This window comes from Falco naumanni, chromosome 9 (assembly GCF_017639655.2).
Source record: "Falco naumanni isolate bFalNau1 chromosome 9, bFalNau1.pat, whole genome shotgun sequence".
NCBI lineage: Eukaryota > Metazoa > Chordata > Aves > Falconiformes > Falconidae > Falco > Falco naumanni.
This window is the reverse complement of record NC_054062.1, coordinates 11,494,534-11,514,329: the sequence shown is the minus strand read 5'-3', so window position 1 is coordinate 11,514,329 and position 19,796 is coordinate 11,494,534. Positions and strand designations below refer to the sequence as shown.

Below are 19,796 nucleotides of genomic sequence, written 5' to 3'. Positions count from 1 at the left end.
CTGGCCCAGCCAGCCCTGCCTGTTGCCACTGTGGCTCTGCCATCACATGGACACCTCTGCCCTTTAGGGGTCTCTGAAAGATGGTCCTTACAGCAGGGAACCAAAGCAGCCTCCATGCATGGGGCCGTGGCTGTAAGGAGAAACCTGTTCTTCCTCTGATCAGTAATTTGCCCACTGCGCACAGCACCAAGCTCCCAGAGCGCTGAAGAGTGAGGTTTAAATGGATTTAATGAAAACACCAGCACTACCGTGGCAGGGAGCACTGGTGTCGCATGGGCTGCACCTCCTTCCGTTGGGGCATAAGGTACCCTCTGCCCGTTGGGAAGGACCGTGGCACGGATGGCAGCAGTGATCCCACTGCGGGGCAGCCCAGCAGGGTCAGTGCGGGGGGTGCTGCATTTCTCCAAGTCCCCACAACACTCAGGTGCTTTACTGCCTTTGAATTCCGAAGAATATAATTCCAAAATAATTTCCTTATTATTTTAAAACCGATCTTATTTAACGTGGTATGGTGAGAGTTGCAGAATTACTCAATATTGATCAGAGAAAGGCTGGGCCATGGAGACAAGATCCATGTTGCTATGTGTGGCTTAGCAACATATAAATGTATTCAAACAGAATAATGAAATTATCGTGGGGAAACAAAGCAGCCATCACTTGAAGAGATGGAGGATGTGGAGGCCTCTTGGAGCTCTTGTTTGCCAAGACAAGGAAGACAGTACTTATTGTTTGTGCAAATATGTGAACACCCCCGGCCATCCCCTGCTTACATAAAGGGTGTAATGAAACCGGGCAGTGCGCTCGCTGCAACGTGCAGCTTTGTACAGCTGGGCTGGAGCTCATTACTGCAGAAACGTGCGGCCTCTCCGAGTGAATTGAGTCCTTGCGGGGGGAGCCCCACTATTGGGGGTGGGGAGTCGGGGAGGGAGCCCACGCCTGCCTCCCAGCCACAGCCATGCTCCAAATGCATTTCTGTGGTTCTGAAACAGGCCTGGTATTTACCTGGATTTTATCCACCCTCATCCTCACACATATTAAGGCACCATTGGGAGCCCATCCCACCTCTCCCCACGGACCCACTGGCTGCCTCTTGCGCTTGGAGCCAGCGTGATGCCCACGGCTCTCACAGCACGGCTGAGGCCCTCGAGCAGAGAAGTGGTGGATCCCCTCCCAGATCCAGCACAGCTTTCCTGAGAGGTTGTGAGCAAGTCATTTAAGCCCCAAGTCTCCCGCCAGTGCCCAGGGTCCCACGCTCCTGCTGCCCACCAGCTCTGCCCACTGGACTGCAGGGCAGGTGGGCTCCTCCTGGGTCTCCGCAGGAGCTCCTGCAAGCCTGCCACTGGTTCATCACAATTTTCCTTAGAGCTGGCTGGAAATTTTCAAATAAAGATACCTGGGGCAAAATATGTCTCTTTTCATTAAACTATCTGGGAGAAAATATATAGAAGAGAGGAAGTGGTGTCTGTGTTGAAATGATTTGTCTCTTGTTCATCACCGAGCACAGGTTTATGCTTTGCTTCCCCTGGCAGCTCTGATTCCCAAGAGCGACACAGCATTTTGCTGTGTTGAACAAGCTGTGAAGATGGGAGCCTGTGCGAAGCTGAGCTGCCCTGGGGTCTTCCAGGCATTACTACAGCTGGGCATTACCACCTTTTACTATTTTTTTTTAAAGGCTGGAAGCACTTGTCTTTGAGCCCGGCGCCTGGGAGCAGCGCAGCATAGCCAGCATCAGCGGTGTGTCGCACACTGGCTTACACAAGTGTGCAGAGGAGTGCTCTTCTGGTTCAAGGAGATCTTCTCATTCACCCCAGGATGAAGGACTGCCCAACCAAGGGCTCCCTCACCCCGGGGTGCACGAGGAGCCGCTCTTGGTGCTAGCAGAGGGGGTGGCCGCGCACAGCGCTGCCTTGCACCCACCCGCTGCTTCCATGGCTGTTGTGCATCAGTCAGCATGTGAGGGGGCAGGCACCGAGCCCAGCCTGGTGTCCCCACTGTCCCCTGGGCAGACCCAGGCTTTTAAAAATATACTGAGGGCTTACCTGAGAAAACAAAACCAAACTAAACAACCCGCCTCTTTGCACAGCTGGAGTTTAATTACACATATGGCTAGATTGAAATATGCAGGAGCAGGTGAGGAGGGTGAGAGTGGGGCGGGGGGACAGAGCACAAATGCACGTGCTGGGTGTAGGTCTTGCTGTCTCTGAGACCCCACTCCTACACCTGAAATGCCGCAGCACATCTACTCCTGGATGCCACCGTTTCTGCCTTGCTCATGTGTCCACTGTGGGGAAGAAAGCTGCAATGCTTCTGGGTGGCATCGTCTCGAAAATAGTCTAAGCATGCCCTGCTTAGACACTTAATGTGGAGCAAAATCAGAAACCTGCTAATGCACTGCTTCTTTTGACAAAAGAAAATGTAACAATGCAGAAAAAATAGTATCAATCCATTCCTGGTGCTTCTTCACTGCACTGTCTGCTTGAGTGACCCCATCCAGAGATTGTACTGAGAGTGCCGAGAGTAATTGGCAGCAGTTGGTAAAAAAATAAAGTGAAATATGCTGCACCCGTACCCGGAGGAGCTGGTGACTTGCCCAAAGCCAGGCAGGGAAGCCGGGGAGGGAGCAGGGAGCTCTGGCTGGCTGGCCTCTCCCCAGCACTGCTGTGAGCAGAGGTCTGGGGCTTAGGAGGGATTTCTGGTTTTAATTCTACCCACCTCCACGGTGACATTGGCCTTTCTACAACCTGAAACAGAAGAAACTAAATGGCTGCTTTTAAGCTCATAAATCCAGTGCTGCCTCAACACCCCACCTTCCCTGGCTTCCCTTCGCTGGGAGCAAGGCACTCCTACCACCCACCAGCACCTTCTGCAGCACCTGCGCGTTTTAAATACCCTGTGGCTGCGAGTTGCTGCTGCCACCCCTAAAAGCAGCCCAGGGCCTGCCAAGCAGGGAGAGGTGCTGGTCCCCGCTGCGCCTTGAGGACTGGCCATGCTGGGGTGAGCAGGCAGAGAGCTCAGCACAGATATCAGCAGGTACCCACCGCCCCTCTGCTGCCTGCCACCTGCGACCTGCAGCTCCACTGCTGTGCAGGGGCCCAGGGAACCGGTGTGCAGCAAGCTGCAGGCACGGACAGGCAGCAAGAAAAGTGTGGAGACATGGGGAGAAACCAGGTGGGTGCCCCAAGACAGGCACCCTTGCCTGAGCCACCAGTACTGCCAGGGAGAGGCAGCACAGGCAGCACTGACAGCACCAGCAGAGCTGCTGGGGCTCCATACCCTCCCTCTCCCTCATCTGTGCAGGGGAACACGGAGCTCCCAACAGCCTGGCCAGGACTGCACCCACCAGGGCAGTTTGGAAATAAAATGAAGCCTGAGCAAAAACCACCTGCCCTCCGGGCAGCGCTCCACCACGCAACCACAGAAACCAGTAGCAGCAGCAACAAAAAATAAAGAACGTGATGTAGGCAAATGTTACCTGAGGACTTGAATGCTGTCAGCTCTACAGCCTGAAAGAGGGGAGAAGGTTTGTTAGCAGAAGGTAGAGGTCTGACTGCTTCGCTGCTGGCACCCCTGCCACGCTGCCCGGGGCCAGGCAGGGGTCCCCAGCACCCCACTGCTGCCCCGCACGCTCCGTGCCACGGAGCCACCGCGCAGGCTGGGGACTGGAGCCTTCACCCAGTCCCCGAGGGACGGGCACCTTGCAGTGTCCCCGGACACAGCTGCACCTCCCAGCAGCACCCCCAACCTCATGCCCTCTACAGGGACCCCCGAGCCCTGGGGGGACCCAGTGGGCTGGACACTGTGGTGGGAACCACAGGAAAATCCATGAAAAGTGGAGGGAGAACTTTCTCCCCCACCCCCCGTGCTGTGGTGGAAAGAGCACACACAAGCCTGGACCCTGTGCTTAAGTGATGCTTAATGCTCTGTGAGGTGTGAAATTCCTGCTCCCAGCCCAACAGCAATAAATATCACCAAACAACATTTGAAAAAGCTGAAATACAAAGAACATCTCGTCTGTGTTTGTATCTCCACTCACGCAGTGTTTTGTCATTTTAAGTGTTTTCAAACGTTTTTAAGTAGCATCTTCTCTTCATCCAAACTATTGTGCAGCTGCCAGTGACATTCTTAATTCACCGCTCCTCCAGCGAGTGCCGTGACTCATTTAGCCAGGGAGCAGGAAAAACAGCGCGGACTTATACAACCGCAGAAAGCAGCAGCTCTCGGGGGGGTGGGGGGGTGGGTAGCACCAGCCCCGGCACAGCTGCGCCAGCCCCCTCGCCGTGAGGATGGGGCTCAGCACCGCCGCTCTCATGCGGGCACCGGGCGAGTGCTAGGAGCAGTGCTGCCGCCCCACAGATGTGCGTGGGCAGGGGGCTGTGCCCCCCTCCCCAGGCAGGCCCTGGCATCAGCTGCACCTTTTGCTGCATCCACCTTACTTAGAAAGGAAACAAATACATTAAAAATGCAATGTTTATGCTTAAGCAACAACGATACAGCAAAGTCCTTGGTGACCCTCACATGGAGGAAAGTGCTTTCTGTCTTTGCCTGGTAGGAAATGCCACGGCCTTGGCATTTAGATCTGCTGCCTCCCAAGGCTCCCGGCCTTAGGAAACTCGGGCCCCTGGGCTAATCCCCTTGGCCCACGTCTCATACCTGGTGCCAGGAGCTTAGCCCTGGTCCCAGTTCACACAGCCAGCACCTGGCTGGCTGAGGAAAGCATCACCTGCGAATGAATCCCAGCCGGCGTTCAGCAGGAGGGGAGGAATGGCACTAACCACAGTATAAATCATGGGAGATACAAATATGGATTTTATTGAGTGGCTTCAAAATGATATGCCAGCTATAGAAGTATTATCTATTGGATAAATAAGAGCTGTCTATGTGACACAGGTTTTCAAAGGATAAATATTAGAGAGGGAGAGAGAGATCCTTCAGTGAGAGACTCACATGAAAGTAGTGTTGGATTTTATTCTGAGGAAATTACAGCACTTGTATGTCAAGTGCACAAGGACTGATGATCATTTCAATAGTGGGAGATGGAAGCGGTATCAGAGTAGTCAAATTTAAATTGTTCCCTGCTTTAGGCCATACCTTGCTGAGCTGTACATCACACTCCGGCAGGCAGCACAACCCAGCCTGCCCTCCCCGGACAGGCGCACTTTGCCCACTGCAGGGACAGCAAGTCCCTGCCCTGGTTTGAATGTGCTGTCATGGGGGAATGTCCTGCCTTGGTCTGTGCCAACCTCCACTCGGTGCTTTACTCCCTTAAATGCACTGGCTCCTTCTGTTCATGCGTGCCCTGGCTACAATCACCCTCCCGGCACGGCAGCGGGGCTGGTTCCCCATCAGCTCAGGGGTGAGCTCTTGCCTTGGAAACTGGCCATTCTGGGGCCTCACCTTCTCGTACCTGCAGAACAGGTGCTCTGCCCCGGTGCCCTCTGCTACCTGCCCCTGCCCGGGCCAGCCCCTGCTCAGGCAATTGCCTCCTGAGCCATGCCCTGCCCACACTGCAGAGCTGAGGCAGGTCACCGGCCAGAGCTCCTGCCTGCCAGCCCACCGCACTCTCCATCCTCTGCTCCGGCAGAGCAGCAAATGCTTCATTGCATCTGGCCTGATTACCAGGAGTGGCCACTGTGGGCACGAAAGCATGCATCTCAAATGACTTAAATGACTTAAACCAGTACATTGCTAATAATGAGTAGGTATTTTAATAAACCAGAGTCTTCAGGATGTGTATCAAGACCTTGGTTTTGACAGGCAGGTGGCATGTCTGGACTGGCCCTGAGGAGGAGAGCGTGGGTGCTGTGCTAACACCTGCCTGGTCCCTCACCAATGCTCTGCAGCTTCTGTAACGCCCTGGGGCAGGGGGGATCGGCATTACCCTCAGTCTGGGCGCAGGGTGCATGAGTCAGGCAGCTTCTGGGACTTGCACAACGTAAAACACTGAATTTGTGCCAGAGCTGGTAACGCTACCAGCTGCCTCAAGTCCCAGCCCCTCACTGGAACCATCAGACACCAATGCCATTCCTACACAACTACTGTGCTCTGTGCGTGGGTGAAGGTGGAAGAATAACAGAAGACATTACATACCGGTCTCTCGGGTGACATAATTGATGAAATCCCCATCGGAATTTTGGCTCCAAAATTTCCTAGGAGGTGATGCAGCACAATGAGTTTGGAGACTAGAGAGTAGAAATATTCATGCTTTACCACGAACTTGGTGCTTTGTGTCCCCTAAGTATCTCCCACTGAAGCGAAGAGACCCAACAGGCTATCTGCATAATGGCACCCACAAACTAGTAGAAGCACGCAACACCTTTTTTCCCCAAAGCTAACCCCCCTGTTTCCTTCTGCCACCTTTGCCTCCCCTCCTCCACAAAATGCATTTTAAGACACAAACATGGATTTTTGCCTCTGAAGAATGCAATGCTGCATAACACAGTGATGAGACCCCCATGCCCACGCCCATCTAGCCTGTGGGCATGAACTTGACCCCTCTGAGATCCACAGAAGTCCCTGCCTTCCCTGGGAACCCTTCATTCTGTGCTACACTTGCAGCACCAGACCCCAAGTGCTCACAGAGGCTCAGTGTGCAAATGAGCTAATGCAGTGCCAAGTGAACATGCACTACAATTCAAGCCTTGGGAATAACATTTTACTGTGTTCTCATCACACAGCCTGGGCCAACAGCAACGACAACCCTCTTTACCTTTGTTGGTGATGTTCTTCACTGGAGGGTCTTTCTGCACAGGGCTTGACAAGGCACTCTCAGCTGCAGAAGGACTCGGTTTCCCTGTCTCCCAGGAGGTCGTGTTTCTTGGACTTGATAAGTAGTTGATGGGATGAGAGCAGTTCTGTAATGACAGGGTAGAGACATGGGACAGTGAAAACTGCAACATGAGTCTTTGCTAGACCCAGGTCCAACTTTAAAGATCGATTTGATCTGCACTGTGGCCCCTGGCACTTTGACTCCCATCCCACCCTGGTACTGCAGGCTGCTATCTAACCAGAGTAGATTGGCTTTGGGTCTGCATTGTCCAACAGGACTGTAAAGAAGGGAGACAAAAAAAATAGAAAACTAAGACTTCTTTCCAACATCATCTCCTCAAAGCAGAGCAGATGTGCGCCTAGGGCCCTCCTCTGGTGGCTGCATGATAAATGAAGCGGGCAGCAGGGTTTCCTTGCAACTTACTGTGAACGAGAGTGCTTTCTTCTTGTCCTTCATCCTCTGGATGGCATTCCTCACCTGGAGCAGAGCAAGGACATTAGAGAGGGCTGCAGCAGCTCTAGCAGAACACAAGATCCTCCAACAAGTCACGGAGACCAAGCAACTGCTGCTCCAGAAGCATGGTTGGGGCTATGCTGGCTGTTGCAACTACTACAGCCCCAGCTGCCCCCTTGACTGCTAATAAAACAGTTGCCGTGATGAGTGACTGAGCCCCAGCCAGGGGCACCTCTTACCTCGCTGTTATAGACTGCATAGACGAGGAATATGTACAGGCCCTGAAAAGGAGAGAGCACAGGAAGGGTTAGAGATGTACAGCTGGTTTGTGCTACTTCACATGGGAGGAAATGAGTTTGATGAGCACCAGCATGGGTGAGGACTGGGCTGCAAGGGAGAGGCACAGGTGGTGGGCACGGCACAGCCAGGGACAGCTGGGCAGGAAGGACCTTCCTTACAATCACACTTGAGACCAGGCTCTTCACAGAGAGTCCAAAGGAGAGATGGTCCCTGCCTCAGTCCCTCCTCCTTCTCCTCTCACTCCATTTCAATTGTGGGGAGCAGGCATCCCTCGCAGGGCACTCAGCTTCCCGAGCCTGAAGCTCTCCCGTACTCCCATTCACTCATGCATGCAAAATCCCCCAGGAAACACCTCCCTCAGATCTCAGAAGAAGAAGCCATCAGGAATTAATTGCTAGGGGAATTGAAATCTGGGAAGCAGACCTCCCTTCCCACTGACCACTGGCCCCAGGGGGGCTTTTGCCAGCCTCCCGCAGATAAAGAGCAGCATGAAGCCAGGAACAGGTCTTCTGTCCCATGCAGTGACAGACCACAGCATTAATGGGACCCTCTGACCCAAATTCAGTGCGGTACTGACCCAGGGGCTTTGCTCAGCCCCAGCCTGGACAAACCTTCATGCTGGCGTGCCGGGGCTCCGGCAGCACAGCCTTGGCCACCCTCTCCCTGCTTGCCGAACCGGTGCTGTTGCTTGCACACACCAAGGACCAGTGAGCAATGACAGGCTCTGCCACAACTAAGTGCTCGCCCACAACTGTGTGCTTGGGGCCAGTGCGGAATGTGCTCCAGGAAGGTGCCTGGGGCAGGGCTGGAGCTAGCATTGCCTGGAGGCCACAGCCTGGGGCTAATTACAGCTCCAGACCAACGATTCTGGCCTTAAGGCAGTCCTATCTGGCCCACCAGATTTATGTTATATCTGTGGGGTGTTTGTTATCGCAGCTAGATAAATCAGCTGCAGCAAGAAAAGTAATCCATCTTGTCTTCAATGAGCCTTGCTCTTCATCTGCAAGCTCTTGGCAGGCGTTATGGTAGCAGTACCCTGGCACCGTGCCATGACCTGTCCTTCAGCCAGCAATGCTGGTCACTCCCCCAGACCAGATTTCTGGTCAGGCTGCCAAGGCAGGTCTTCCTTGAAATAATCATTCTGGATGAGAGTGGGGAGGGGGGAACGGCGAGGTCGGCTGGAAGGAGAGCAAGGAAGGAGAGGAGGCCCAGCTGCAGCGCGGGCGGAAGCAGAGCTGTGGCTCTGGAGGATCCTACTGCTCACACTCCTGCCTGCGCTCCTGCCCATGCTCCTGCCTGTGCTCCTGCCTGTGTTCCTGCCTGCACTCCTGCCCATGCTCCTGCCTGCGTCCCAAGTTCTCCCAGCAGGTCCTGCAATGCCCTGTCCCCTGCAGCTCCCCGCTCACAGTGGAGCAAGTGCTGTGTGGCCACAGACGAGAGCACAGCACATGCTGGGACCCACAGAGCAGGATGGATGCTCCTGCCTGGTGTCCGTCTGTCCAGCACCCAGGTCCTGCTGCACCCCACACACCCCTGCTGGGAGCAACGCCCCCTCCAGCTCCTCTCTCACTGGAGATGGGCAAGTGGCTCTGCAAGTCCCTGCCCTGAGCCAGCCTCAGGACCATCCCTCCAGCCTCAGGACCATCCCTCCAGCTCTACAAGTTCACATTCACCTATGTTGTTTCTCAACAGCAGGTACCTCCGGCCAGCACTGGGTGCTCGGCAGGGTGTGGGTGCTGCTACCTGCAGAACGACCGGCCGGAGGGACGGTGCTGCTGCCTGCTCGCCAACCTGCGAGGCAGCTGCCTCCGGTGCAGCATCGCTCTCTGTTGCTTTTCAGTCACTCGGCTGAATTCCTGTGCTGCCTGGCTGCAGCAGGAGTTGTCATGTTTGGTGTCGACGCACAGAGTAACCTTGAAGACAGGCTTCAGTTTCCGCAGATAAACAGAAAGCAGTCAAACAACAACCACCACAGCGGCAAAACTTCCCTGCACAAGACCCGCGCATGAAGGAGCACGCTGGCCCAAAGGACATTCCAAGGTGATCCATAAGACAGCCAGCAAAGCGGCTGAGATGGGATGGCTCTATCCCTGCTTCCTCTCAACTCCACAGCTTCCCACCAGCATTTCTCTGCTGGGGTAAGAACTTGGTAACAAAGGGACAGAGGCAAACAAGCACGGCATATTCACGGACAAACCCTGGGCTGTCTGTCCACACAACAGCCACGGCTCCTACTGAGCTTGAGGAGAAAGAACTAAACCGAAAGCAGCAATAACTTAGAAAGCAAGGGAGGAAAACAAATCCTGACCCAGCAAACACCTCAGCTCCTATCTCACCCAAGGTGGACATTGTCATCGTTTGTGAGAGAGAGCCTCAGGAGGTGTATCATCCAGAGGACACATTTGTTCATGTCAGGTACTATTCCTCGTCTCTCAAAAAGCCCATATGCCCAGCATCCCTGTTACGACAGCCAGCATCCCACAGCCCCTCTGCTGGCATCACGATGGACCAAGGGCTGAGCGAGCCACGGAGGCTGCAGGCTGGGCACTGACATGGCTGGGCCATGGCCAAGGGTATCAGCAGTCACTGAACCAAGGAACTACTTGTGAGATTTCCCTTGCCAGTGCCGGGTGGCAGAGGAAAAAGCAGCCCTGAGTCCTTGTGGAAGTAGCTCTCCTGAAGGCTATCCAAGCCTGAGATCCTCAGCAGGACCCCTCCGGTGTCATGTACATGCTCATGTTTTTAACACAGGAACACTGAAGCAAGGCAGAGGAAGGCTGCCAGGCTGGTGCTGGGACACTGTGCTCTGATCTGCCTCTCTGCTGATATTGATGGATTTCACCCAAGCTGAGAAATGACTTTTTCTCTGTGAACGAAAAAATGCTGGTGCTGTTATCAGCTCTGCTCACCTCATCTCTTCACAGCACTGAGCCTGGAGTTCTCTTCTGCTCAGTAACCTAAGCATGGCACGAGGAGGCAAGGAGAACTGATGCTATATTTAATTACAGTTAGGACAGGCCTCCTGCCACCCTTCTGATGTCTCTAATAGCAGAGATGTCCTTGGACATCTCCATCTTCTTGGAGAAGTGGTCCTTGTTTGGCCTTGGAACATGCCCATCAGCGAGACGAAGGATGCGTGTGAGCAGCACCCGGCCGCTAGACCAGCACCAGCCACAGGCAGCACATCCCTGGAGCAACCACCACCTTGTGCACGTGGTGATAATGCCTGCACTTCGCCCTTGGAGAGCTGGGCCAGTGCTACACGAAACCGGCCAAGTGTGCCAGAGGGAAACACCGCGAACTCTGCTGCTCCGTAAGTGAAAGCTACAGCAGAAGCCAATTTTTATTGAATCCAAAGAAAAAAGGGAGATGGGGGTGGTGACCTCTTTGGATTGCAATGGTTTGGAGCGTAGAACCTAGCTGCTCTCTTGACTTGGATCCCCTGGAGCAGGATTTGTCCTCGAGCACTGGGCAAGGGGCTCCGAAAAGTACCTCTGTGGACAGCCGGTGCTCAGGGACAGGGCTGGCGGTGTGGGTGCCTCCAGCGCCACTTGTGCTGGTGCAGCCCCAGCCCCAGGGGCCGGACTGGGCCCATGCCTGGCCCCTGCGCAGGGACCCCTGCCCCCAGCCCCTGCCTCGGGACCCTTCGGCACTGGTGGGCAGCGCGTCTCTAGCTCCATCTACAGCTGCTTGCTGTAGGGTTTGGAAAGCTGCTGCCAAGAAGCGGCTGATGCTTTGAGTCCCAGGTGGTAAGCACATGTTCAGAGACTTTTTTGTCACCACGTGTCCCTGAGTTTCAGATATCCTGAGGTCCTGGGAACAGTCCTAGCTCGGTGCAGAACTAAGCGCTCCTGGCTGCTGTGACTAACACAGTTTGCTTTGGTCTCTTAACCACATACAGGCTAGTTACAATTAACTAATTCTTAAAACTCTTTCCATGAAATCAGTAAATGTAGAAGCAAATACTAAGTATTTCTTTACACATCAGGGTTACTCTCTGCCCTACAGAGATCCCTATTAAACAACATGACTCTGAAGTACAGTAGTCAGAGCCACGGCCCTGGAGGACTGCAACACAGGCAAGTAGCCTTAAAAATGGAGCCAATTGATGCTACCTAGAGAGGAATGAAGCAGCTGAAGAAGACTACATGACTCATCCAAGGTCTTCAAACTCAGAGCTACAAACAGCACACACATTTCCAGCCTCCCTGTGCAAGGCTCTGATCGCCAGCCCACATTGCGACCTGTTCCACCTAATGGTCCTGCATCCCATCAGAGTCCAGTGCAGCTCTCAGTGGGTACCAGGAGCATCCCTGGAGAGCAGCTGCACAGCTCCAGATAATACGGACTTTATGGGTAAAGATTTTCAGTCCTTGATTTATAATTATTCTTCTCTTGTCTCCCTGCAATACAGCTGACCTCCAGGCAAAGAGAAGGTGATTCTGCTGGTACAATTCTTGGGCCACAACCTCTAAGAATGTCTGAACATGAACCAGACGGAAAATACTCATCCTGGAACACAAACCATCTAAGCAGCAATCAGGCACACTATGGCTGGACGTGACCTTTGAGACGCTCTCCACGAACAGCCCTGCTCTAACAGCGATGCTGGCACACGTGGCCCATCCCTGCCCTGTAGGGATGAGGCTCGTTTCACTGATGCAAATAGCAGGTGGGATGTCTGCCCCATTAAACTGCACAGTCACCACTTTAACTATCCATTAAATGACCAAATCAACACTCTAATGAAGTTCCCTACAAGCACATCAGTTCGTAAGTGGCATTTTGAAACCACACTGATGTCTGAAAATCTAACAACATGAGGAACAAGATTTGAAGTGGAAAGCTGTGACACCAGGAGGACACTCCAGAGACTGGTGCTGAAGGACCGTGAGATGAACAAGGTCTCCAGAGCTGCATTTCACACACTGGGAGCATGAACGTAGTTTCCTCAGACAAAACAGCACAGTGGCTTGGGAAAGCTGGGCTGGGCTTCAGAGTTGCCAAACACCCCTGACTACTCGGGGGGGTAGAGTACACCGAAGCACAAGGAACGGCAGGTACCTGCTGGGCTGTGACGTGAGGATCTGCCTGGCACAGGACTCACCTGGAGGGAGTTCAGCACAATGAAGATGTAGGCCCAAATGATGCTGAGGTGGACAAGGACCCCGCAGACCCAGGTCAGCCCCAGCACAGGCAGCAGCACCAGGATGGGCTTGGCCGTGGCCCTGTCGGGAAGAAGGGCTCAGGGTTACCTGGGTGCATTTCAGAGCTGAAGTGCTATGCACTGGCACCCACCTCCGAGCCACCAGCCCTCCACCAGGGTCTCTGTCGTGCCCCACATCCCTGAGCCCAGGGTGTCCTGGAAAAGAGCCCCAGCCTGGCCAGTGTCCTTCCTGGCTCTGCAAACCCTGCTCGGGGTATCGCCGTGGTCTGCCTGTGGCATCCACCCTAGGTTACGGAGCACTGAGTGGCTCTGTCCTGAAAGAGCTCCACAGGTTTAGGCACACCCTGGCCTCTGTCTTGCAGGTTAGAAGAAATTTTCCTTGTCTTCATGCCAGAGACAGCTCTCCTCCCCCAGCAAGTGCCTTTCAGATATGTGTCCACCAAGAGGCACCCAAGATGGTAGCTATGGAACAAATTCCTTTGCAAACAAAATTAGTTCAGAGGGGAAAAAGTAAACATTTCACCTCTCAGCCCCCCGCGTGCTAGCCCTGCTCTTCATTTATCACTAAGTGTTAGCAAGAATGGAGCCCTTTGACGTCATTAGCCATGAGAAAACAGCTATTTTCCCCCCAGTTGCTGCTACAAGGAGAGCAAATGTATTTGTTTTATTAGCATATGGATGTCACCTTGCCCTCCAGCAATGCCCTATCTTTGTGCTTCTGTAAATTTGGGAAAAATTATTTATGATACAGGGGAACAATGCGTGTCTAGCAGGGGTATTTGGCGCCAGCTAACAACAATAAAGATTCACAGAGCATGATAAAGTAATGACTCAAGCAGCAGTTTTTTAGAGGTCTCTCTATATTGACTGATTACAGAAGTCCACACTGCCTCTTTCCCCATGTATGTAAATCCCCACCAGCATTACTTTCAATCCACCAAGTCCCAAAATCATATAGAAAATGCTTTTTATAATTGCAAATAGCCAAACCCCCTGCAGTCTCCACAACTGGCATCCTCCTGTGGGGCACACACAGTGCTAAGCACGGGACGGGTGTGAGACAAGTTCAGTTACAGTCCCCTCGAATGGCAACGCTCTGCTAAGTGGAGAGGAGCTGTATAAAATTCCACGGAAACTAGGCACCCAGCTGGGTCTCTGGGTTCCTTGGAACACCCCAAGCTGCTACCTTACTTCCCTGTGGTGATGTTTTCAGGATACCTGCCCAAGCTGCTCAGCCGCACAGTGGGCTGACGTTAGCGAAAGGGCAGACAGCTCGCCAGTATGACCTGAGCTCCCACACACGCTGTCACCACTGCAGACGATGGGGACACTCACACTGGCCATCCGCAGACCCAGAGTGATGCTCCTGGTCATGCCAATGGGCCCAGGGCAGCTTTGATTTCAGCAGTCACTGCCAAGGAACTCCCATCCCAAAGCGCTGAGGTTTAGGAGTGTGAGCACAGATGAGTCCAGCACCGGGTTCCGCAGGCTGAAAGTGCTGGCTGGGCTTCTCAGCAGCACCGACGTCAGAGCAGAGAGACTACCTTTAGGTGATGCACAGTTACCCCAGAGGAGAAAATCCTTTCTGCCCTCACTCCCCCAACTCATGGTCTTCTACTTCACCAAGGCAAAGACTCTCAGTTTAACAGTAATTCCACCGGTTTATACCCTGGGCAGCCACGGCTGGGAAAACCGGCCCCTTCCCCGCTCACCATATCTGTATTCCAATCTGGTTCTCCAGGCTGCTGTTGGGCGTCAGCATCTTTGATCTCCTGCGAGCACTGGACACAGTCACCACCACCACCCGGAACAGCACAAAGGTGTTCACCTGCCAGAGAAGAGCTGTTGGACCCAGGAACCTTCTGTAATCTCAGCTTGGGGGGGATGACACTTTTCTACCGGGAACTCAATAACTGAGTGTCAGAACCTGGGGAGAACTTTTGAGCAAGCGGTGAATAAAATACTTCATAGCCACATGTATGTGCTTCATAGCCACATACACATTATCCACATGTATGAAATCTAGAAAACTTATCTCAAAACTTCTCCTACAGAATATCTTCCCTGTGAAGTGTCTATTCTGGACCCCTTAAACATTGCACCTTTGTCTGCTACCCTGCTGTTGTATAATGAACCTGATACTACTTTGAGGACATAGATGTTCCCATATTAAAATCAGACCTTTAGTTAAGACAACGTCCCAGTCAACCCACACACCTACCTACATTTCCTAATTCAACAGTGAATACAACAACTGGTCAGCAAAATTTTCTGAAAGCACTTTTTTTCTGACAAAAAGCTGCTTTGGTTAAAGAGATTTATTTGTGTTGTGAAAGTATATATAAAGCATAACAAAAAATTTCCTATAAAAGTAGCAGGCACAATAAGCCCTGTGAGCAAGCACCTTCGCTACAGGAGTGTTGACACCCCTGACTCTGCAATGCTTTCCTAAAACCAGACAGGAAGAAATCACACCTTCCCAGCAGGTTTTGGCACTTACGGCCAGGATGAAGAGAACAGGGCCAACAAAGGCCCAGATGACGTTGGTCTGGACGTTCAGCCAGCAGTGGTTGTCTGCCACATACTTGTTAAAGGAAGTTGCGAGGGTCACACCCACGATAACGACTGGAAGCCCTGCAGAAAAAAAACCCAGATTAAACCCCAGGAAAAGCAGAGATGACCCATGTGGGTCAGCTGTGCTCTAGACAATTGCTTCAAAACCCCCAGAGCCAGACACGCTCCAGCGTGAGCCAGCTTAGCCTCTGAAACCCCATGAGCAACATCAATTTACTGCAGCTTAAATCTGTCCCAGCTCTGCAAGATGAGATTTATACCCTGTCAGCATCATTCTCCTAGGTATAAAGCATTCCAAGTCCTGAGTCCTGATCAAAGCAATTTACTCCTCAGATTGCTTTTTTAACAAAATAGACAATCAGAGACATAAAACAATCCAAAATATTTGAACCTGTTGTCCAATGTCCAACTAGGTGCGTGTTTTGCAAGGAGCACTGACCTAAAGAGGCTCCTCTTTGGTATGAAACTCAGCTCATTCAAATGAATTCTACGTCCCTAAAGGGCTCACTCAGAATAAAGGGTGCTCAGCCAGGAACATATTTATATTTGAATTACTATCAGACAGTAGTAATGCTCTCCAAGAACAAGCAGTTACCATAAACTTCCTCCTCCTTTGAACTCTTGGGTTTAGAAAAATAACAGAAATGCCTTTTATATTCTGAGACTGGCAATTTGACACATAAAAGTAAGAAAGCCTCTGCAGGGCAGCGGCACCCGGCTCTTGTATTGCATCAAACCAAACATTTGGGAATCTCTCCTGTTGAAACTCATGCTAGACAAAAAATTGACACATTTTTCTGAGTGCCCAATGCAGAGGAGTCTGTAGATACCCCAGCCTGTCACGTAGTAGAATTTCATCCTCCTGTCTTCACTCATGTTGACTGCTACCACTTTACTCCACAGGAGAAGCCCCTCTACCAGCATCCATGAAAAGGCTGCCATGAAGAAGAGATGAAGGCAGGCAGTGACGGTGAAACACACCACCTGGGGAGGAGAGAGATCACACGCTGCGTCAGGAGTTGTCGTCCTCTGAGAGCTTCCGAGTGTGTGTGGTCAGGAGGAAGAGAGCAACCTACAAACTGTGCTGCAGAATGTGTAGAAATGTATGTAAACATCCACAAGCACCAGGAAGAGTTCTTAAAATTGTAACACATGAAGAGTGCAACTGCTGCAGCTCACACTTGTTTCATCTGTGTGACCATCTCACACCACAGAAGAGGGAACTTTTCCTGCAGTTCTTGGCCTTCCTTGCAGGTCTCTCATCCCTGAGCTGCTTGCTCCAGCCATGGGATGTGGAAAAGGACACAGGAAGGGACAACAGAACTATACGTTGCTGTTTTATAACTGCTTAATTTCCTGAAAGATTTTTTTGTCAGACACAAACTGTCAGAAAAAAAAAAAAAAAAAGGTGAATTTTCCTGACAGATTGCACAATGCATATGTGCGTATCTCCAAACATGGAGACACAATTCTTTCCTAGATGCAAGTTACAGGTAATTAATGAAACATTAACAAAAGGGATTACGCTTCTGTTCTGTTTGCTCTGACAATAATGCTTGAGCGGGCCTGGGCCCGCTGGCTGACCAGGCGGGACACTTTCTGGTGGGTTTACCTGGTTGGTCTTGGCCAACTCACTGAACATGAGCAGAGCTTCTGCCGCCGCTAACGCAAAGATCAGGTTCTGGTGCACGGTTGTTCGTTCACTCTTGGGGACACTGAGGAAGGAGAGAGGAAGCGCTCAGCTGCAGCCAAAAGAAAGGGTGTACATGTCCCCTCTAGTCCTTGCTGGGCGCAGACCTTCCTGGGTGGCCTGTGAGCTCTGCTGCTTACTGCAAAGACGACAGAAGGAGGCAGGGGACTGCCCTGCTGTGCAAGCACTTGGCGCTGGGGATCTGCTTGGGTACAGCTGCTCAGACCTTGCCCAGTGCTCCAAGGAACAGGCAGCGAGAAGCAGGAGGAACATGGCCATGCTCACAAGGCAGATCCCTCTGCTTGCCAAGTAATGCAGAAGGGTTGGCAACTGAAGAAACAGGTTTTGCTCCATTTGATTTATAAAAATTAACTCTAGCAGAGCAGTTTTTGTGGTAAACATTATTAGTCATTGATAAAAATATTTCCACGGACACTCAGGTGTGTGCACAGCTCATACAAGCATCTCCAGTCCCCCTCCCTAGGCAAGGACAAACTCCCTCCCCTCTGCTACCAACCACCAGTGCAGCTCCCCAGCCTCTCCTGCATCACCCCACACTGACTGAGGACATCTTGTTTGTATACTTCTTCTGAAGCAAAATATCAAACAAAAAATACAGAGAAAGCTACAAGTTCCTGGACTTTTCTTACCCAACTGCCAAGAATAAAATGAAGGTAACTATCAAGGCACAGAAGGAAACGCCACATCCAATGAAAGTCAAGGTCTGCAGTGTGAGCTCCTCCTTGGTGGTCCTCTGCTCCAGTCATGAAACAACAGAAGACACAAACCCCCACAAATTAACTGCAGGCTGCTCGCAGTTTTGGCGTCCACCCCACAAAGCTGCAGAGAAAGGTTCCTCACTTACCTGCATCTCGTACACCTGCAGCAGGACAGCAAAATTCGTGGTATGGTTGCAAAAACAGGCAGTGGAGTCTGGGAGAGATGTCACCACAGAGCAGCCAGCTGTGGACCACATCCCACCAGCATCTGGGCTAACAGGTGGCAAAAAAAACCCCAGAGAAAACACATAGAAATTACCATCCACTTCAACAGAAAGCCAAGGTGTTAAGGGAATTTCATTCTCCCAGAAGAAGCAGAGTTGAAAGGAGGAAGAAGAGGATACCAGAGACATGTCTTCACATGGACTTCCCTTTGGCTCATCCTCAAATCTCAGCAGATTTGCCTTACCCATCAGGCATGCACAAGAAAATAGGTCTAGTGTCAACATGTGCATCAAAAAGCACAGTTCAGCCATCACTGCTTTAAACAGGACTCAGACACTGCATGGCTCAGGGAAGAGCTCCCTCACAGCACATTCTCTCAGAGCATCACTGGACCAGGCACATCAAATCTCCCTCAGCTTGGCCTGCCATGCACCCTGCACAGTTCCACCTGACCCTTGATCTCCAGGGCAAGACAGCCTGTCCCCAGCCGGCCAGCTGCCCTCCGCTGCCGGTAAGCCTCCAGTAAACGGTGGCCAGTAAAGCTCCAGATCTGAATTCCCTGTGCAGGGACCAAGGCTGCAGCAGGTCAGCTCTGCCCTCACTGGCAGCACTGCCCCTCTGAGCCTGCCCCAGGACCAAGGGAAGATCAGATTCAGAGCAAGGCTAGTGGAGCTGTTGGTGTAGTAACCAGCTGCTTCCAAAAACACCCACTTCCCACCTTCCCCAAACTGTTTCATGCCTGTTACAAGACTGGGACTCTAAGGAGTTTTTTTGCACTTGAATGACTTAATTACCAATCCATAATATATCAGTCTCGGTGCTCTCACTGTGGTGACATTCAGCAAAAACACATCGCAATGCCAAGCAGTATTTATGAGGCTGGGAGTCCTGCATGTCTTTTGGGCTATATATCTTGGACCAACCCTTCTTTGTTGCAGGCAACAATCATCATTAACTAGGGCTTTCCATTTTAGTTATATATACCTCATTAAAGGTCACTTGCTTGTGAGTGACTTTTTTCCAGAGGAAACCTTCCCAGGAGAGCGTTCTATGCCAGCAGATAGAGGATGCCAGCACGCAAAGCAAGCAGAGAATTACAGATCCCTATTCTTACCGTCACATTTATATTGTTATGTTTGATTTTCCAGTGGAAATAAAAGCTTATAAATCTGGGGACCCGAACTGAAAACAAGGCACCTGAGGCTGAAGTTCCAGAAGGCACAGATGGGCCCTACCAGCTTATTGGGCAGGTCCTGCAGACAGAGAGGGAGAAGAGATTACAGAGCCATACATGTTCTGTACGCGGACCGATGCAGTTCACCCACTAGGCTGCAACCAGGTCTGTCAGCACAGGACAGGGAAACGGGACAAGATGAGAGACCTGGGCATGGGACACCCTGAAGCGCAAGAGCTCCGGGGCCCCGTGCCAAGGTGCCGGGTCAGGCTGTGGGATGCTGCTGGCAGGGGGTGCCGCTGGGACACACAGCCCCTGCACAGGGTACCTGGGCACGGTGCTGCAGGCGGTAGCGCACAGATGTGCTGATCTCCTGGAAGTCGCTGAGCAGAGCGGACGAGATCACGGCAGTGCCCACCGCGGTGCGCAGGTACCTGTCAGGGAAAGCGTGCTGCTGACGGGCACGGGAAACACCAGCCGTGCTCAGAAAGTGTACAAGGCAGCTGGCGAGATGCGGAGCCACTTTCAGAGTGTTTCAGTGCCAGCAGCAAAAGGCCTGGGCGCAGGGCTGACAGCCCCTCAGGTTGCCGGCTCACAGCAAACACCGCCACTGCCCCTGTAACCGCAGGAGGGGACCGTACAGCCCCGGCACCGGGGGTCCCAGGTGCTGGGCAGCGGAGCAGCACCGCGGCGCAGCCGGAGGCCGGGCGGAGCCGGTGGCTGGGATG

The 19,796-nt window shown here is 52.4% G+C and overlaps 1 protein-coding gene across 2 annotated transcripts in view; it reads right to left on the bottom strand.

Annotated features, from left to right (window-relative positions):
• ADGRD2 (adhesion G protein-coupled receptor D2) overlaps positions 1 to 19,796 on the bottom strand; it is a 28,825-nt gene that overhangs the window by 483 nt on the left and 8,546 nt on the right. Inside the window, exons 11-24 of one of the 2 annotated variants that reach the window (XM_040607549.1) lie at positions 19,397 to 19,502; positions 19,092 to 19,147; positions 17,816 to 17,942; positions 17,601 to 17,704; positions 16,873 to 16,975; positions 16,091 to 16,244; positions 15,187 to 15,320; positions 14,399 to 14,514; positions 12,627 to 12,747; positions 7,459 to 7,500; positions 7,190 to 7,243; positions 6,707 to 6,851; positions 6,088 to 6,146; positions 3,473 to 3,503 (exon numbers count right to left, since the gene is read on the bottom strand). In XM_040607549.1, the coding sequence (XP_040463483.1) occupies positions 3,473 to 3,503; positions 6,088 to 6,146; positions 6,707 to 6,851; positions 7,190 to 7,243; positions 7,459 to 7,500; positions 12,627 to 12,747; positions 14,399 to 14,514; positions 15,187 to 15,320; positions 16,091 to 16,244; positions 16,873 to 16,975; positions 17,601 to 17,704; positions 17,816 to 17,942; positions 19,092 to 19,147; positions 19,397 to 19,502 (1,352 nt within the window). Of the gene's footprint in view, positions 1 to 2,084; positions 3,504 to 6,087; positions 6,147 to 6,706; positions 6,852 to 7,189; positions 7,244 to 7,458; positions 7,501 to 12,626; positions 12,748 to 14,398; positions 14,515 to 15,186; positions 15,321 to 16,090; positions 16,245 to 16,872; positions 16,976 to 17,600; positions 17,705 to 17,815; positions 17,943 to 19,091; positions 19,148 to 19,396; positions 19,503 to 19,796 lie in introns of those variants that run through there. The other variant, XM_040607548.1, reaches the window with a different exon arrangement.